The sequence below is a fragment of the Equus caballus genome, chromosome 16 (genome assembly GCF_041296265.1).
Source record: "Equus caballus isolate H_3958 breed thoroughbred chromosome 16, TB-T2T, whole genome shotgun sequence".
In the NCBI taxonomy this organism is placed as follows: domain Eukaryota; kingdom Metazoa; phylum Chordata; class Mammalia; order Perissodactyla; family Equidae; genus Equus; species Equus caballus.
The window spans coordinates 47,574,384-47,588,504 of NC_091699.1; the positions used below are offsets into that span (position 1 = coordinate 47,574,384).

The 14,121-nt window shown below is 47.8% G+C and overlaps 1 protein-coding gene across 38 annotated transcripts in view; it reads right to left on the minus strand.

Annotated features, from left to right (window-relative positions):
- Positions 1–14,121, minus strand: part of DOCK3 (dedicator of cytokinesis 3) — a 437,902-nt gene that overhangs the window by 19,571 nt on the left and 404,210 nt on the right. For all 38 annotated transcript variants that reach the window (XR_011426887.1, XR_011426886.1, XR_011426884.1 and 35 more), the window contains 9 exons: positions 12,935–13,083; positions 8,429–8,515; positions 6,952–7,056; positions 3,124–3,265; positions 1,904–2,070; positions 1,664–1,750; positions 1,010–1,189; positions 321–404; positions 81–197 (listed from right to left, as the gene is read on the minus strand). Coding sequence is in view for 34 of the 38 variants with exons in the window: in XM_023621222.2 (XP_023476990.2) it covers positions 81–197; positions 321–404; positions 1,010–1,189; positions 1,664–1,750; positions 1,904–2,070; positions 3,124–3,265; positions 6,952–7,056; positions 8,429–8,515; positions 12,935–13,083 (1,118 nt within the window). In the remaining 4 variants the exon portion in view is untranslated. The remainder of the gene's footprint in view (positions 1–80; positions 198–320; positions 405–1,009; positions 1,190–1,663; positions 1,751–1,903; positions 2,071–3,123; positions 3,266–6,951; positions 7,057–8,428; positions 8,516–12,934; positions 13,084–14,121) is intronic.

The window sequence follows — 14,121 nt, forward strand, 5'->3', positions numbered from 1 at the left end:
ATCCTGTGGCTTGATGCACAGGTCTGGAGGAAGGGACACCTGCTTCTACTGCTGCAGGGGCAGGACAGGGATCAGCTTACATGGTAGAGACTGGCCCGCATCATCTGGAACTGATCTATCAGTTTCTTATGCAGAGGGCGCATTTCTGGGTGCACAAACTTCTCATGAACTGCCAGTCCGACTCCAAGGATATGGACCTATTAGAGAGACAGACAAGGGCACTCTGTTAAGCCAGGAAACAGCCCTTGAGAACTGAAGCCATCCTATTTTGCAAAGCCTTTCCCTCCTGGCCACTGGCCTCCAAGCCCTGCAAGACATACCTGCTCCTGCATAAGCTCCTTGAGCTGGGTGATCTTCTCAGCATCTCCTGGGTGTTTGGTGATGTAATCTTTATCAAAGAAGGCCTGTGAAAGGAAAGGCCAAGTCAGGAAGACTCTTCCCAGGACTATTAGTTAGATGGGGCCCAGGAAACTTGAGTCTGAAGATGCCACCTGAAAGACAGCTGGGCTGCCTCCTCACAGGTACACACACCAACACAGCTCTAGCCTGGCCTGCTTGAACATCTTGCAATCACAGGTATGCTTTTTGCATCTAAGAAGGACTGATGGTGGCTAAGTCATTTAAGCCTGGATGCTGGTCCCGGTCCCTTAAGACTGGATGGCCTGGGTAGTGGCCAGGGTGTCTAGTCTCTTAGACAGCCCACAGCTCGTTACTTGTAAAGTGCTGGGCTCCAGGGCTCCTCTTGGAGGCCACTTAACATCCTTCCATAATCAGATGGGTTTAATAAAGGAAGAATAAAAAGGAAGAAAGGCTCTACCAGAGAGCTGTGCCACAGAAGTAGAGAGCTTAAAGCCTCATCCCAGGACCATCCTCAGTCAGCTGAGGCACAGCCAGGAGAGGGCTAGTTGGGAAGACTATCCTAGGAGGCTGGAATCTCAAGAAGAGGAGCCTAAGAACCACCTTCCCAGCCAGGCTGCCTGTGTGGGTTTGGTCTAGGGCCTCAGCTCACCTCTTGGTAGCGTGCAATGCCTCCATTAACTGCTGCATCGATGACGCCATTCAGGCACATGCTCAGCAGGTTGATGTTGCTGTGCACCTGCTTGTGTTGATACTGGCTGATCAGGGCCCGCAGCTCCTGGTTCTTATTCTCAACCACTTGGATGGCATTCTCCAGTGGGCTCACCTCCACCTGGAGGCACACAGTGTATAACATCATCCAAGGCACAATGATAACCCCTCCCTCATCACAGCCCTGACAGCAGGGATCTAAGACCTGGGATGCTGATTCCCCACCCTTGTTCCTGTGGACTGGAGACTCCCTGGGCCCTTTCTAATGTTCTCTTTTGATTTGTAGGCACTTAGAAGTACAGCAAATAGTGAAGAGCACCAATTCTGAAGTCAGAGAGCTCTGGCATCCTGAACCTCAGAGAGCAGTTTCTGCATCTGTAAGCTGGGAGATTAAAAACACCTGCTGCTTAGGGGTGTTGTGAGGTTTAAATGAGAGAAGGTATATAGAGCCCCCAGCACAGAATGGGCCTGTGGGAGCCTAGGCCAGGCAGGCGGCCAAAGCTCGCTTTCTTTCTTCAGTCCTTAGAGAAAGGTCCCCAAAGCCAGGGCTGAGGGAGCAGCTGTGAAGATCAGCCCCATCTGAAATGTGTCTCACCAGTTCCCTCCTCTCCACTTCAAACCACCGAGAGATGCCAGGCAAACTGTGGGTCAGGGTCAGCGTGGTACGCTCAATCCACAGGCTCTGTAGGGAGGGCATAGGCAGGTACAGGCCATTAGGCAATTTTTGCCACACCCCACCTGCTTGAAGGATGAGACAGTAAGGAGTTCCCGAGAAAGAGGGGCTGGCCTCTGGCCTCGCTATAAGCCCTCCCTCTGCTTTCCTAGATTTGTTCACCTTGAATTCATTCTCCTTGTCCTTGGGGCCTTTGTGAAAAGGCCTGTCGTACCGGAACTTCCTCACATTGTTGACACGGTAGAAGCTCTTGACTCGATCCGGGACCCTATCCATCTGTAGGACATCCACATAATCTGGAATGGGCGTCACTGCATAGATCTGCAAGTCTGGGCAGGAAGTGAAGGGTAAACCCAGACTTGCCAGAGAGATGGACCTGAGTAGGTGACTCCTGTCATCCCCTCAAAGGAGAGAACACTGTAGCCCTAGTTCTCTACCGGCAGCAGCAGCATCTCAAGGGGAAGATGAGATCCAAGCACAGTTAGACCAGATCTCCCTATCTGTACCTCTCTCTGCTACAGCAGTGAATCTCCTGAGCACTCAGCCAAGGTGAGATGTCAATGGCCAAGTGTTTTTCAGTGCCCCTTTAAGAAAGAAGGGGAAAGGGTTCAGGAGAATGCAGGTGCCCCACCCCTCAGGAGTGAGAAAGCTGCAAGGGCCTGGGCCTGCCCACTGTAGGTAAACTGTATTTACTGCAAAACAACATTTTAATAAAATATTCTTTGGGGTCTTTGTGGGGAGACAACATATGGGAGTCCACCTGCCCTCCCTTCTCTGGAATAAGCTTGCCACAGTCATAGTAACTGTCATAAGGCTTCCAAGGAAGCTGTGTCAGGGGGATGAGGGGCAGGCCAGTGTTTGCATTCAGACTTTCAAGTGCCACCAAGACTACAGGCACACCCCCTATCTCTTTCCCCACTCCCTCTGCCCCTAACCCTGGGGTTCTGCCTCAGTTCTCCTGACAAAGATGAGAGATAATAACAGGTGCACATGGGAGTGGAGCAGGGCACAGAATTTTTGGCATCCCTGTGGCACAAATCATGGTGGGAGTCCAAATCACCCTGTGTAGTGATTGTTCCTGGCTGCCTAGGCAGGTCTCTCAGAGGGCAGGATTGGGGGAATAAGGTGCTGGTAGCAACCAGCCTGAGGGATAAGGGTCCCCCTGAAGCCCTGATGATGACTAAGCCCTCCATGGCTGAAGGCATGCCACAGCCTCCTCTGTGAGGCATGAGTGTGGGCTTAGTGATGAGGATATACTCTGGTTCAGGACTTATGGGTAACCTAGCCTGTAAGGCCAACAACATGGCAGAAGGGCAGCTGACCGGTGGGCCTCACCTCCCAGGGCCCCAGCATTTCTTCCCCCACCAAGTGTCAAAAGATACACTGGGCGTCACACTGCAGGATGGCGTCATCAGGGTGGTTGGGGTGCTGCATGGCGACGGCCTGTGGGAACTCGCTGAGCATCCTCTGCTGGAAGGCCTCCAGCCTCTCGTAGTCGTGGCCACGGCACACATATTCTTTGTTCTGCCGCAAACATGAGAGCACACTCTATGCCTTGCCTGTAGCCCCCAACCTAAACATGGGTGTCAGCAGTTACTCATTTCACAAACATGTTCTAGGAATCCTGTGGCAGGCATGGGGCACAGCACTCAATCCCCGTCCTAAGGGAAATGATGGTTAAGTAGGAAGAGGGACAGAAGAAGGGAGAACTGCACAGTGAGGTGGCAGCCCTGGGGGTGGGGCACATGCTGCAGAAGCTTGGAGGAGAGAGGGCACCTTACCCAGGAAGGGGTGCAAGGTTGGAGGTGGGATTTTAGAAAAAAACCATGCCTGAAAAGAGTCCTGAAAGGTCCACCTGGGTTAGCTTGGTAGAGAGGAGTGGAGAAGGGCAATCTATGTGGGCACAGTGACAACCAAGGGACAACAGCCAAGACAAGAAAAGGTGCAATTGGACGGAGGGTGCACGTGGAGACTGGTGGGAAGGTGACTGAAGAGGCCTGCAGGTGTGTGCCAAAGTGTGTGTGATCACTATGTGTGCCACCAAATAATTTCAGAAAGGGGGGTGATCAGGAGCATGCTTTGAAGGATCCCTTTTGTCAGCTGGGAGGAAGAGTCTAAACGTTGCCCAGTATTCAGTGATTAATTATTGTAGCAAATCCTTTGCAAATCTGTCAGCAGAACAAATTGCTATCATTCTAACTACACATTTCTTAAAATCTTGCGTTACATCATATTTGGTTTGAGTTAGGTTGCAGTTTTTCTCTCTGTGAATTGAAGTCATGACAAGGCACCTTTGATCCTGCTGCTTTGTCTACCTCACAGCGGTCAAGAGTGAGTGGCTAGAGGAGGTTCCTCTGAAGCCTTCTGGTCACATCTGTCTGCCCAGCCAGGTGCCTCACCAGATCCACTTTGACAAAGTGGTGTCAAGCATTGGCAGCCCCTCCTGGCATGCCTTCAGAGGAAGATAGAGAAAGAAGTTCTACAGGGCCAGCCATATGCTTCCTGGTACAGGGATGATCACAGGTCAGGCCTTGCAGGACCTCAGACGTTTTGGGATAGGATTTCTGCTCCCTTTTCACTTCCCCTCTTACTATAGGAGAACTCAGCTAAGGCTGGGCCACATGTCTGGATGGATCAGAATGGAATGGCAACACTAGAAGGCAAGTCAAGGTCAGGGGGAGCAGCCTGGCCTCTCCAGTGGAATAGACCAGTCAAAAGACAGAGGTATTTCTAAGTCCCTTGACTGACATGCAGAACTGACAAAGAAGGTAATTGTGAAGAATCTGTCTTTTCATATCTAGTTGCAAAGGTACAATCCTCACCAGTGTCTGTTCATGGGTCAAGTGAAGAGAAACAGAAATTCCCCCAAGAAGGGAGGGCTGGATGTTTTCCTGTCTCTGTGCAGATTAGTAGATAATCACATTTGTGAAGCGAGGTAGGCAGATGGTCCAGAGAAACCAAGCTGACAAAGTTAAAGTAATAGACGGCCTGTGTGCTCAGGGAAGGTGAGGCGGTAGCCTAGCCTGCTGGAAGACCCAGCAGGAGAAAGGTACATAGTGTTGACCTTGAGGCTGGTTGTCAGTTTCAAGTTTGCGCGAGTGAGAGCTCCAGCATCCCTACACAAGGCAGATCTGGCTGTCACTGCTTTGCACTTTGTCCTTGCCATCTACAAGGTAAACAGCTACCTCCACTGGGACTTACTGTATTTGGCACAAACTGTGACCAGCTGAGGGAAGGGAAGGCAGCATGTGGCTAGACTAGGTAGATTTGCATGTATGAAACATAGCTCCTAGGGACTGCTCCTCATGTGGAGATGTGGATAGACTGATGGGTGACATTTCCTAACACCCATTGTTATTCTTCCTCCATTACTGGCCCCCTTGAAACCATGTCTGAACATTCAGACCGTCACTTGTGAGCATTGTTTGGGTAGCTCAGATGCAGGTTCTATGCCAGATCCTACTTGTCAGAAAGCTCTGAGAGCCCTGAGACACTGATGTGCCTTGTGACATGAACATGAGGTGGGGGGAACCAGGCTGTACTATGATGGAGACCTCCTGTTTGGCAGGGACAGAAATGGGGGACGCCAGGGCCTGATTTTGTAATATCCAAAATAATGATGTTTTAGACTAAAATCTGGTTTATGATGTACAGATTGTGGCACTAAACAAGGAAAATAAAATGACAATAAAGCATAATTTACAAAGACAAAATGAAAAAGAAATAAGTTACAGGGCAAGAATCATTAGTTTGTCAGAAAACTTTCTAAAGATGCTTTTGGTTTCTAATTCTTGTACAATTTATTCCTTCTCTTCTGCTGACCTCTACCTCCACTGCTGTGGTATGATCTATGCTGATGAGGGCAACAAATTATGCTACTTCTGAAATGTCTGGGCTGGACAGTCCCTAGAGAGTGAAGGAGGTCCTCTACTCATTCACATTCTGCTACTAGAAACATTCCTGTGGAACGGAATTAGAAGCTTCCTGGGGATCACAATTAGGCAGAGTGTGCTTGCTGTCCCTGTCAGTATTACTAGTTCCTACTGAAATTATTTTTACTTTTAGATTAGAATGATTACTGCTCAGGAAATGTGCTAACTGACCTGCCTTACATCTGAAATGTGGTTAGTCTGGACTCTGTTGCTAACAGACTGGCTTTTTTAAAGTAACCATTAAGCCCAGTTGCCCTTCCATGTGATATCAAACTTATTATTGCTCACTGGTTAAAGCAATTTCTCCAATAAGACAGGATCCCAAACATATCAAAGGGATCCTATGAACTTTCCCAGCTGCTCACTGAGACTTGTGGACAGTGAACTTTAGTAAGATATTGGAACTGGGGACAATCAGAGATAGTCTTAGGTCTCAACTGCAGCCCCAGGGACCTTTCATCAACACAGCTTCATTTAGGTCATCTGAGAACAATGAATCCCTATGGGCTACAGCCTACAAAAGCCCTTGCTGATTCCTCCTGAAGCCTCTGGCTTGTGCTGAATAAAGAAGAAAATCACAACTATTCAATAGGTGTCAATATGCCTATGCTCAGTCATTCTTTCCACTGTCCCAGTTCAGCTTTCCAGGGAACAGTGGAGAGAAATGGCTGCCATCATCCTGGGCCAGAGAACTGGCTGCATAGAAAAGGCTTTCCACAGCCAAGCCAATATTTGGCAATTCTCACAAGTCCTAGGAGCAAAGGGGACTGTCCTCTGGGTTCTCTCAAATCAGCAGTTCTCCGTCCTGGCTGCACAGCCTACAGTGCAGCCAGTGGGAAGAACCAACATCTTAAATGACAGACCCCAAAAGGCCAGCCTGCTGTCGAGGTCAGGGCTGTACTGGTGTCCTGTCTGGCTGAGAACAGTCACAATGGAGGATTCTAGGCAATGGAGGCAGAAGTTGGAAGGTTTCTAACTATGTCTATGGGACATTCTCAGACTCTGGTCATTTCCTAAAGGAACTTGGTTGATTTGGTAAGAAAACCACCTTCATACACTCCAGATTGTTACGAAATAGTACAGCAGAGTTAAACAGAGTCTAAACTTGGCAGCCAGTTCAGCCAAATAAAGCCAAATACCTTTTGTTGACTGCTCAGTCTTTCAAAACAAGAAGTATTCAGTAGAATAGACAAAAAGGTAAAAAAAAGGAGAACAGGTTATGAATGAATTATGTGTAAAATATGACAGAAGTTCTTATGACTACCTGAAGGAACTCACCCGAAGGAAGAAAGGAAACTTTCTGCCATAGAAGCCGACCCGAAAGAACTCAGGCTCCAGACGCTGCTGCTCCATGATGTTGTCGTAGTAACTGGCCTCCATCTTCTGTGAATGAGAAAGGCAGTTGCCTTCAGGTTGACTTGACTTCTAGTGGTGTCCAAAGCAAGTACTTCTAGGCCCAAGTAGACATTGTTTTTTGGAAAGAGAACATGGTAACTCAGTCTAGATAAAGAGTGAGCCCCTAGCCATGATCAGCCTCTCCCAAGGAAGCCACATGATGGAAGAGGAAGCACTCCTCCTCCGCTGTCATCTGAGGGTGGGGTGGGGACAGGCTTGCCCACTGCAGTCCTGAGAGGCTGCTCTGAGTGTCCTTCCCAGTGGGTGGTCATGGACCCACAGAGACCCAGGCTTCCTGCACTTTCAGTGGCACAAGTTTAACATGGACTTTTTTTTCCTCCAGGAATTTCTGGTTTTGACTGATATTCACTACACCAATTGACCCCTGGCTAGTGTTGCTTAAAGGTGGCTAACAGCAATTCTCAGCACCATTTCACATCAGTCCAACTGCATTGCTCTTGTTCATCTATTATCTGACTAAAGATTGTCAGTGAGGAAGTGAGGAAGCACTCAATTGCCAGCATCACTGGTACTGGTTTCAGTTTAGGACATTTTAAAGTTTAAAAGTTAAACTAAAATCCATGATGTCTGGCATTACCAAGGTCAGGAAGTTTTTAAGTCTTGGCTGACCTGGCTTCACATTCAGAAAAGCTCACTGAACTTTGGGAAGATAGCTCTAATGCATTCAATCAAGCCAGCCTGCCAGGAAGCAGAGGCCTTCAAGGCCCAGTCAAGAAGCCACTGCTAGAGAACCACACAGCAGAGCTAGTCACACTGACAAAGGTGCAGGACGAGGGTGAGCTGACATTTCTGATCTCTTTTTGCCAACGAACGCAGCAGCTGTTATGATTCAGAACCTGGTACCAACAACCAGGAAAAATTTAGTGGAGACCTTCAAAGTGCATGGGGCAATTCGCTTAATTTTTGAATATTTTGCTTCAAAGAAAGGAGTATTAACAAGGTGGTTGAAAGTGACCACAAGCTAAAACAGGGAAAGATTTTACAAAGTTTTCAGATGAAGCATCCCTGAACAGAATCATTTAAGGAAAAGCTTCTTCATGAAGTTGAGCTGCCACCTTCTCCTTGAAACCCCCATCCTATCCTGCATATGTTGCTTCTCCCTTCCTTGAGCACTAGTGTCCTTGAGTCTGGATCATACGATCATTTATCAAGTGTGTGTTTGGTTCCTCGGCCAGATTGCAAGCACCTTGAAGGCAGGAACCTTGGCTTCTGCTTCTGTACTGTCCATACCACTAAACCAAGGGCTGGGCCCGCAAGTGAATGCTCACTTGGAAACTGATGTGAGGAGAATTCTGTCACCTCCAGTTAGGGTTGGGGTTGGGGAAGGGGCAAAGCTCACCCGAATCCAGCTGAGGCTCTGATAATCGTAGAGGCTCTCATACTGACACGCCAGCTCCCTGCACAGTGGGATCCCAAACTCCCAGCTCTGCATCAGAAATAGGAAGAAGGCTTCAGCACCTCAGGCATCCTTGGAACACCCAAGCCCACATCAAACTCATCAGGGAGTACAACAAAAGGCCTCCTGAAACTCATATGTCACAAAGAATATATGGTCAAAACCAATTTGTAAAGCACAACAGACAGCACTGGACAGCACTGTGGCTTTCTAGCTCAAGGCACAGCTTTCAGATTTCTACTCAAACGTCTCCACTTCCAAGAGGCCTTTCTCTATCTCGTCAATGACAGGCACTTCCCCATCCATTTTCTGTTTCATTACTCTGAAGTTATCTTATTTAAAAAAAGTATTTACTTTTTTGTTGTATTAGTCTCAATTAGATGATAAACTGCAGGACAGTAGGGACTCTGTTTATTTACTTTAGCCTCAGAGCCTAGAACCGTGCCAAGAATGAGCAGGCACTTAATAAAGATTTATTTAATGATTCAGTCAGTGAAGGAAACAATGACTTCTAAATTAAAATCATATAAGCTCAGAAAAAATTATGGAAACCAAGCAAGAAGTGGCTATCCAAGGACTTGGTAGTAGGCCTGCCAGTTTCCCTTACAGAAAGCTTCAAATCTTAAAGTAGGCTTCAGATGATCCTTGCCTAGTCAGGTTCCAGGCTGTTTCTGTGGTATGGCTCTTGTTATGGTGACAGGCCCATCTAACAGGTGCCTGAGGAAGGCTGCAGTGGCCTTCACTAAGGGGCCATATTGTTCATTTCCTTCTCTTTTTAATATAGTGCTTTTTCTCTTGGTTAGATTGGGAATCGTCAGTTTCTTGATATTTTAGCCAGATTCTTCTCGCCAGCTTCTAAGTACTAATTAAAAATTTTTTATTATGAAATTTTAAGCATATAGAAAAATAGAATAGAAGAATGAACCCCTAGGTACTCATTACCCAGCCTTAATAATGACCGACTCATGGCCAGTCCTGTATCATTCATATCCCATCTACTTACTCCTCCCCATAGTTTTTGAAGCAAATCTCAGACATCATAGAATTTCACCCACAAATATTTCAGTATGAATGTTTAAACAATAAGGACTATATTTTTTAAAAATACTATTTGAAATAGCATCCAGGAGAAGGACAATACTATTTCATTTGGGACTGTGTTTCTCAAAAAGAGCATATTATTTCTATCCTTTAAAGAAATTAATGCCATATGGATTGAAACTGAACCACTAATAAGATTGAAACAAACCAAAGAGAATTTTAAATAGACCCCGATTCCTTGCCCACTACAATGCCTCTGCCTCCGCAAGCTAGAAAGCCTCTTACATCTCCATATGAAAGCTTTCAAAGGGGCACACATCAGTCCTCTCCCTGGCTCCAAGAGCTGCTAGGGTAGGTTTAAGCCAAGGGCCCACAACAGGGCCTGCCTGGCAGGCAGCTGGCTAAGCAGCTGAGCAGTATGCAGACTTCTGGCTAGCCTGACAAGAGCACCCCACGGAGAACTACTCATTTAGGTGATGAGAGCCCCATGTATGGCTAAAGGCACTCTGCCTGCTGACAGTAGCTCCCAGTAAAGCAGGTCTTCTCCCCTATTGGGATCAATGCTCATCTGCCTTGCTGTCATCTCTGCCCTAATTTGTAACCCCGCTGCTCCAAGCCCTCCCCCAACCCCACACTTATCTTTATAGTGAGCCGGGACTAAGAGTTTTAAGACCCTCTGCCAGCCTTGAGAGGTTGTGTTGGAACACTGGTGGGCTGGGGGCTTTGAGAGCTGCCTCTGAACACTGGCAGGAAATGTGCTGCAGGCACAGTGCATCCCCATCTACACGTTTTCGCTTGTTTTCCTTCCTTCTGGCAGGAGGCAAAACAACTCTAAAACCCCTTACCAGTGTATGAAATCTAATCACTTCTACCAGCTCTGGCAGATGTGTGCTTTTACAAATCCTAGTTGCTCTCTGACAGGGATGGCACAAAAGTTGCAATGACTTAGGCCTCACTTTAATCAAACTGGAAAGGAAGGCAAAGGCCTGGGACTCAAGACTAGCAGTCTTTGTACTTCTGTTTACATACAACATATTAGAAGCAACAGACTCATCATTCCCTCAAAGGAGTATGGGCAATTGCATCCCACACTCCAAGCAGGAAGAGCCCAAGCTTACCCCCACAGAGAAGGCTGGTCTAGTCCTAATGGTCTGTGTCCTAGATACACGGCGGCCAGAGGACTCTGTCCAGCTTCCCTTCCTGTCTGATCCCTCTGCCCTGTGATGAAGGACCAGCTCCCATCTTCACACCTCCCCTTCCTTCTTTCAACTCCCACTCTGCCACACCCTATCCCTTTGAAGTGCCTGTCTCCTTGTTGGCCTGAGAGAGCTGACTTTCCGTGGACCGAAGCCTAGTTTACCTTCGAGCAGTTTCCTAGGTTAACCACCTCACCATTGGAGAGAATGGCTCAGGGTTAGGCTATGGCAATGAGTTGAACTTCTGACTCAGTCCTTCTGGGTACTCAGGAAATAAACATGGGACCAAAGGAGATTAGGTTGTCTAAGAAGATAACAGAGAGGCTGGGAGTGTGTGGAAGAAACTTTAGGAGGGCCTGGCTTGTGAGGCAGGGTGTGCTGGCAGTGCTAGAACCCCTTTATCTGCCCCCTCCCTGGAGCCTTCTCCTTTTCCTGCCCTCCTCCTGCTGCCAAAGTAGCTTTTCTCCGGGTGTCAAGAACCCTACAGGAGCACTTTTCCTGTAGCAGCCAGGTTTTGCTTTTCTGGAGCCATTAAAAAGAACTCTGAATGCTTTCAAGAATTGGTTAGCCCTACTCACTGGGTTCCATCAGGTACTGAGGCACAGAAATAGAAAGTGGGACCTTCTGTATGAGCCCAAGAGAATGAATCTGATAAACATCCCTTTGAGAATGAGCTCAGGAAATGGCTCACTGAGTGGTCTGTACTCAGCACAGAACCTGTTCTCTCAGCAATTCACAGCAAAGGCAGGGTTGCTAGAAGAAGTGGGAGATCCCTGAGGAGATGACCTATGGAGCCTCCCAATCCTTCTTTCCTTCCTGCTCATCCACAATACTCAGGCAGGTTTTGCATTTCATTTCCTTGTCCATACTAAACCAGATTTTCTAAATACTACTGTAGCGTGGGATGAAGAGGGGGCCATTAATGCTTACATGTCCCACTGGTAGTCTCAATCAGATTAGGATAACACTCCACTCTGCACTCTGTGCCCATGGAAAAAGAGAACTAATACACTAAAAGCACTCATGCTCTACCAAGCTCTACCAGGCCTGTGCCATTCCCCCTGAGCTGGGAGTGCTTGCTGGGTATGTGGGTTAAGTTGCAGCTCCAAGTGGCCCAGGTGCCAGGAAGATAGCCCTAAAAGAGTGCTGCCAGGGGGCCCTAAGTCCAGCCCTGGACCAGAAAGGAGAGGGGCCTTTGGGCCAGCACTGTGGATTAGTCACACGTGGCTGGCTGAGAGCTGAGCATGGGCCTCCTTTCTGGGCTAGGTTACACAAGAGCTCCTGGGGTTTTGGAAAGGTTCTTGCTTGCAAGTGCATTCCCCACATGGGTCAACGTTTCTGGCAAATACAAAAGCCTCTTATGTTATGTAAAACTGATGAATGTTTTCTGATTTGTGGGCAAAAATCATTAACATTTAAACCTTTCTTTTTTATGGTGAAAAAACTCATTTTTAAAAACCAATTTCTATTTGAGTCAGGGACTCAGCCACTACAATTCCCCAGATGATCCTAGTTCAGCTTTTGAAAACAAGCTCAAAGCTGAGTAATGAAAGAACAGCCTCAACAAGTTACACAATCTCAGCCTTTCCAGTGTATGGCCCATACTCAAAAGTAGGTGGTGAGGGGGCCCCACAAGGAGCTCCCCTAGAGATGGGAACAGGATGGCCAAGAAGCCCCAAGGAAGTCTGAACCAATGCTGACAATGCCTGCCAATCCTACAGAATTGAGTTTTATGGAGAATAACCCCAATGAGAGAAGCCCAGGCTGTGCTATGAGGAAGGGAAATTCAAGGCAAGAACACGTCCCAGTAAGAGGCAGTATAGGCCTCCTTTGGTTATGGCTAAAATCCATTCATTTTTTCTATGGCAGATTAGAAAGCCACATCAATTCTTTAAGTAAGTCTAATAAATACAAGTGGGGGCCCAAAAGCCTCTGCTGTAGTAGCACTAGCATTTATAGATGTGCAAAGCTGGTATGTGGGGTTGTCTCTTAACCCCTAATCTGGAATTGGCTTTCAAGCCACAGAATTAAGCTGTTATTTTTTTTCCTCAGAGAAAATCATGCTGCCTCCAAATCTGATGCACACACAGGCATCCACCCACTCACCATTCCACACACCACCCTCTGCAGCTGCTGCCATCCCTACAGTGTTGAGATGCCATGCATTACAGCGGAAGCTGAGGGGCTGAAAGACTTGCCTAATGATACCTACCTTGCCTTTGTTGAAGTAGTGGATGATCTTGCGGCACAGTCCCTCCTTCCGCTGCCACTCTGTCTGAGATGGGTAGTGGAGGAATTCCCGCAGTGGCCGTTCCTCCCACTGCAGCAGCTCACAGTAGAGGAGAAGAGTGAATGCAGCCTCTGTGGGGGGAGGCAATATAGAGGTCCAGGGGCTTCTTATCAGGGGTCCAGGAGCAGCCTGGTGCAGGGGACTGGGCTAAGCAGTATGCCAGGGCAAGGCATGTGCAACCCAGGTCTGGGACACTGGATACCAAAAGTGAGATAGAGGGGCTGCCCAGACAGCCAATAACTGGTGACCACAGCATGAAGGAACAAAAAATCCTAGTAGACACCTTCCTCCCACAGCCTGGTCATCTGTTCTGGGCTCCACATAAAGTATGGCCCAGCTACCTGAGAGTCTGCACAGGTTGCCTTGCTTTGGGAGACACACACATATCAGAGAGAGCTCTTGGGCTCCTTTTTACTCACCTGACTAGAGCTTCCTTTCTAAGCTTATCAGAAGTGGTTCTCAGGGGTGAGCACTGATCAAGGCTTCTCTTAGCCCTCCCTAAGCCAGCCTCAATGCCTCCAGCTCCATTTTCTTTCCTTAGCATGAGCCTGGGAATGACCTTTTCTCTTCTTCTCTATTGTTTCTAATAGGACCAGAGAGAGAGTGTGAATGGTGGTAACTGAGTGATGGGCCTGGAGCCAGAAGCTCTATTCCTGGAGGTTGATTCTGGACCCAGGGCAAAGGCCCAGTGACACCTTACCCTACATGTGGAACAGTTAGAGAGGGTTATATAAGACAACAGTAGCTCAATACTGTGGCTTCCTAAATTCCAAGGAATGAGTCACACTGAATTACAGCCACTGCTTAGGATCCTCATTACACAGTCTGTTCTTTCCTGTTCTATTTGCTCATTTTTAGTGGGCATCTCCTACTGGCAAGTTAATTAGTTCTAGTTCTTGCCCAACTTTCAAGGCCCTACTCAAGTCTGCTCCCCATGACCATAAATAATTTTATTTCTAATTTTTTTGTGACCCACTTCCAGTTTTAGCTAGGCCCACTTGCCTGCAGACACTCTCTAGTCTCCTCCCCATCCTTGCCTCTCTGCCTGTGCTCTGGCCACTGGATCCTCCTGCCCAGGGATGCACACACCTTCTCACTGGATCCAGGAA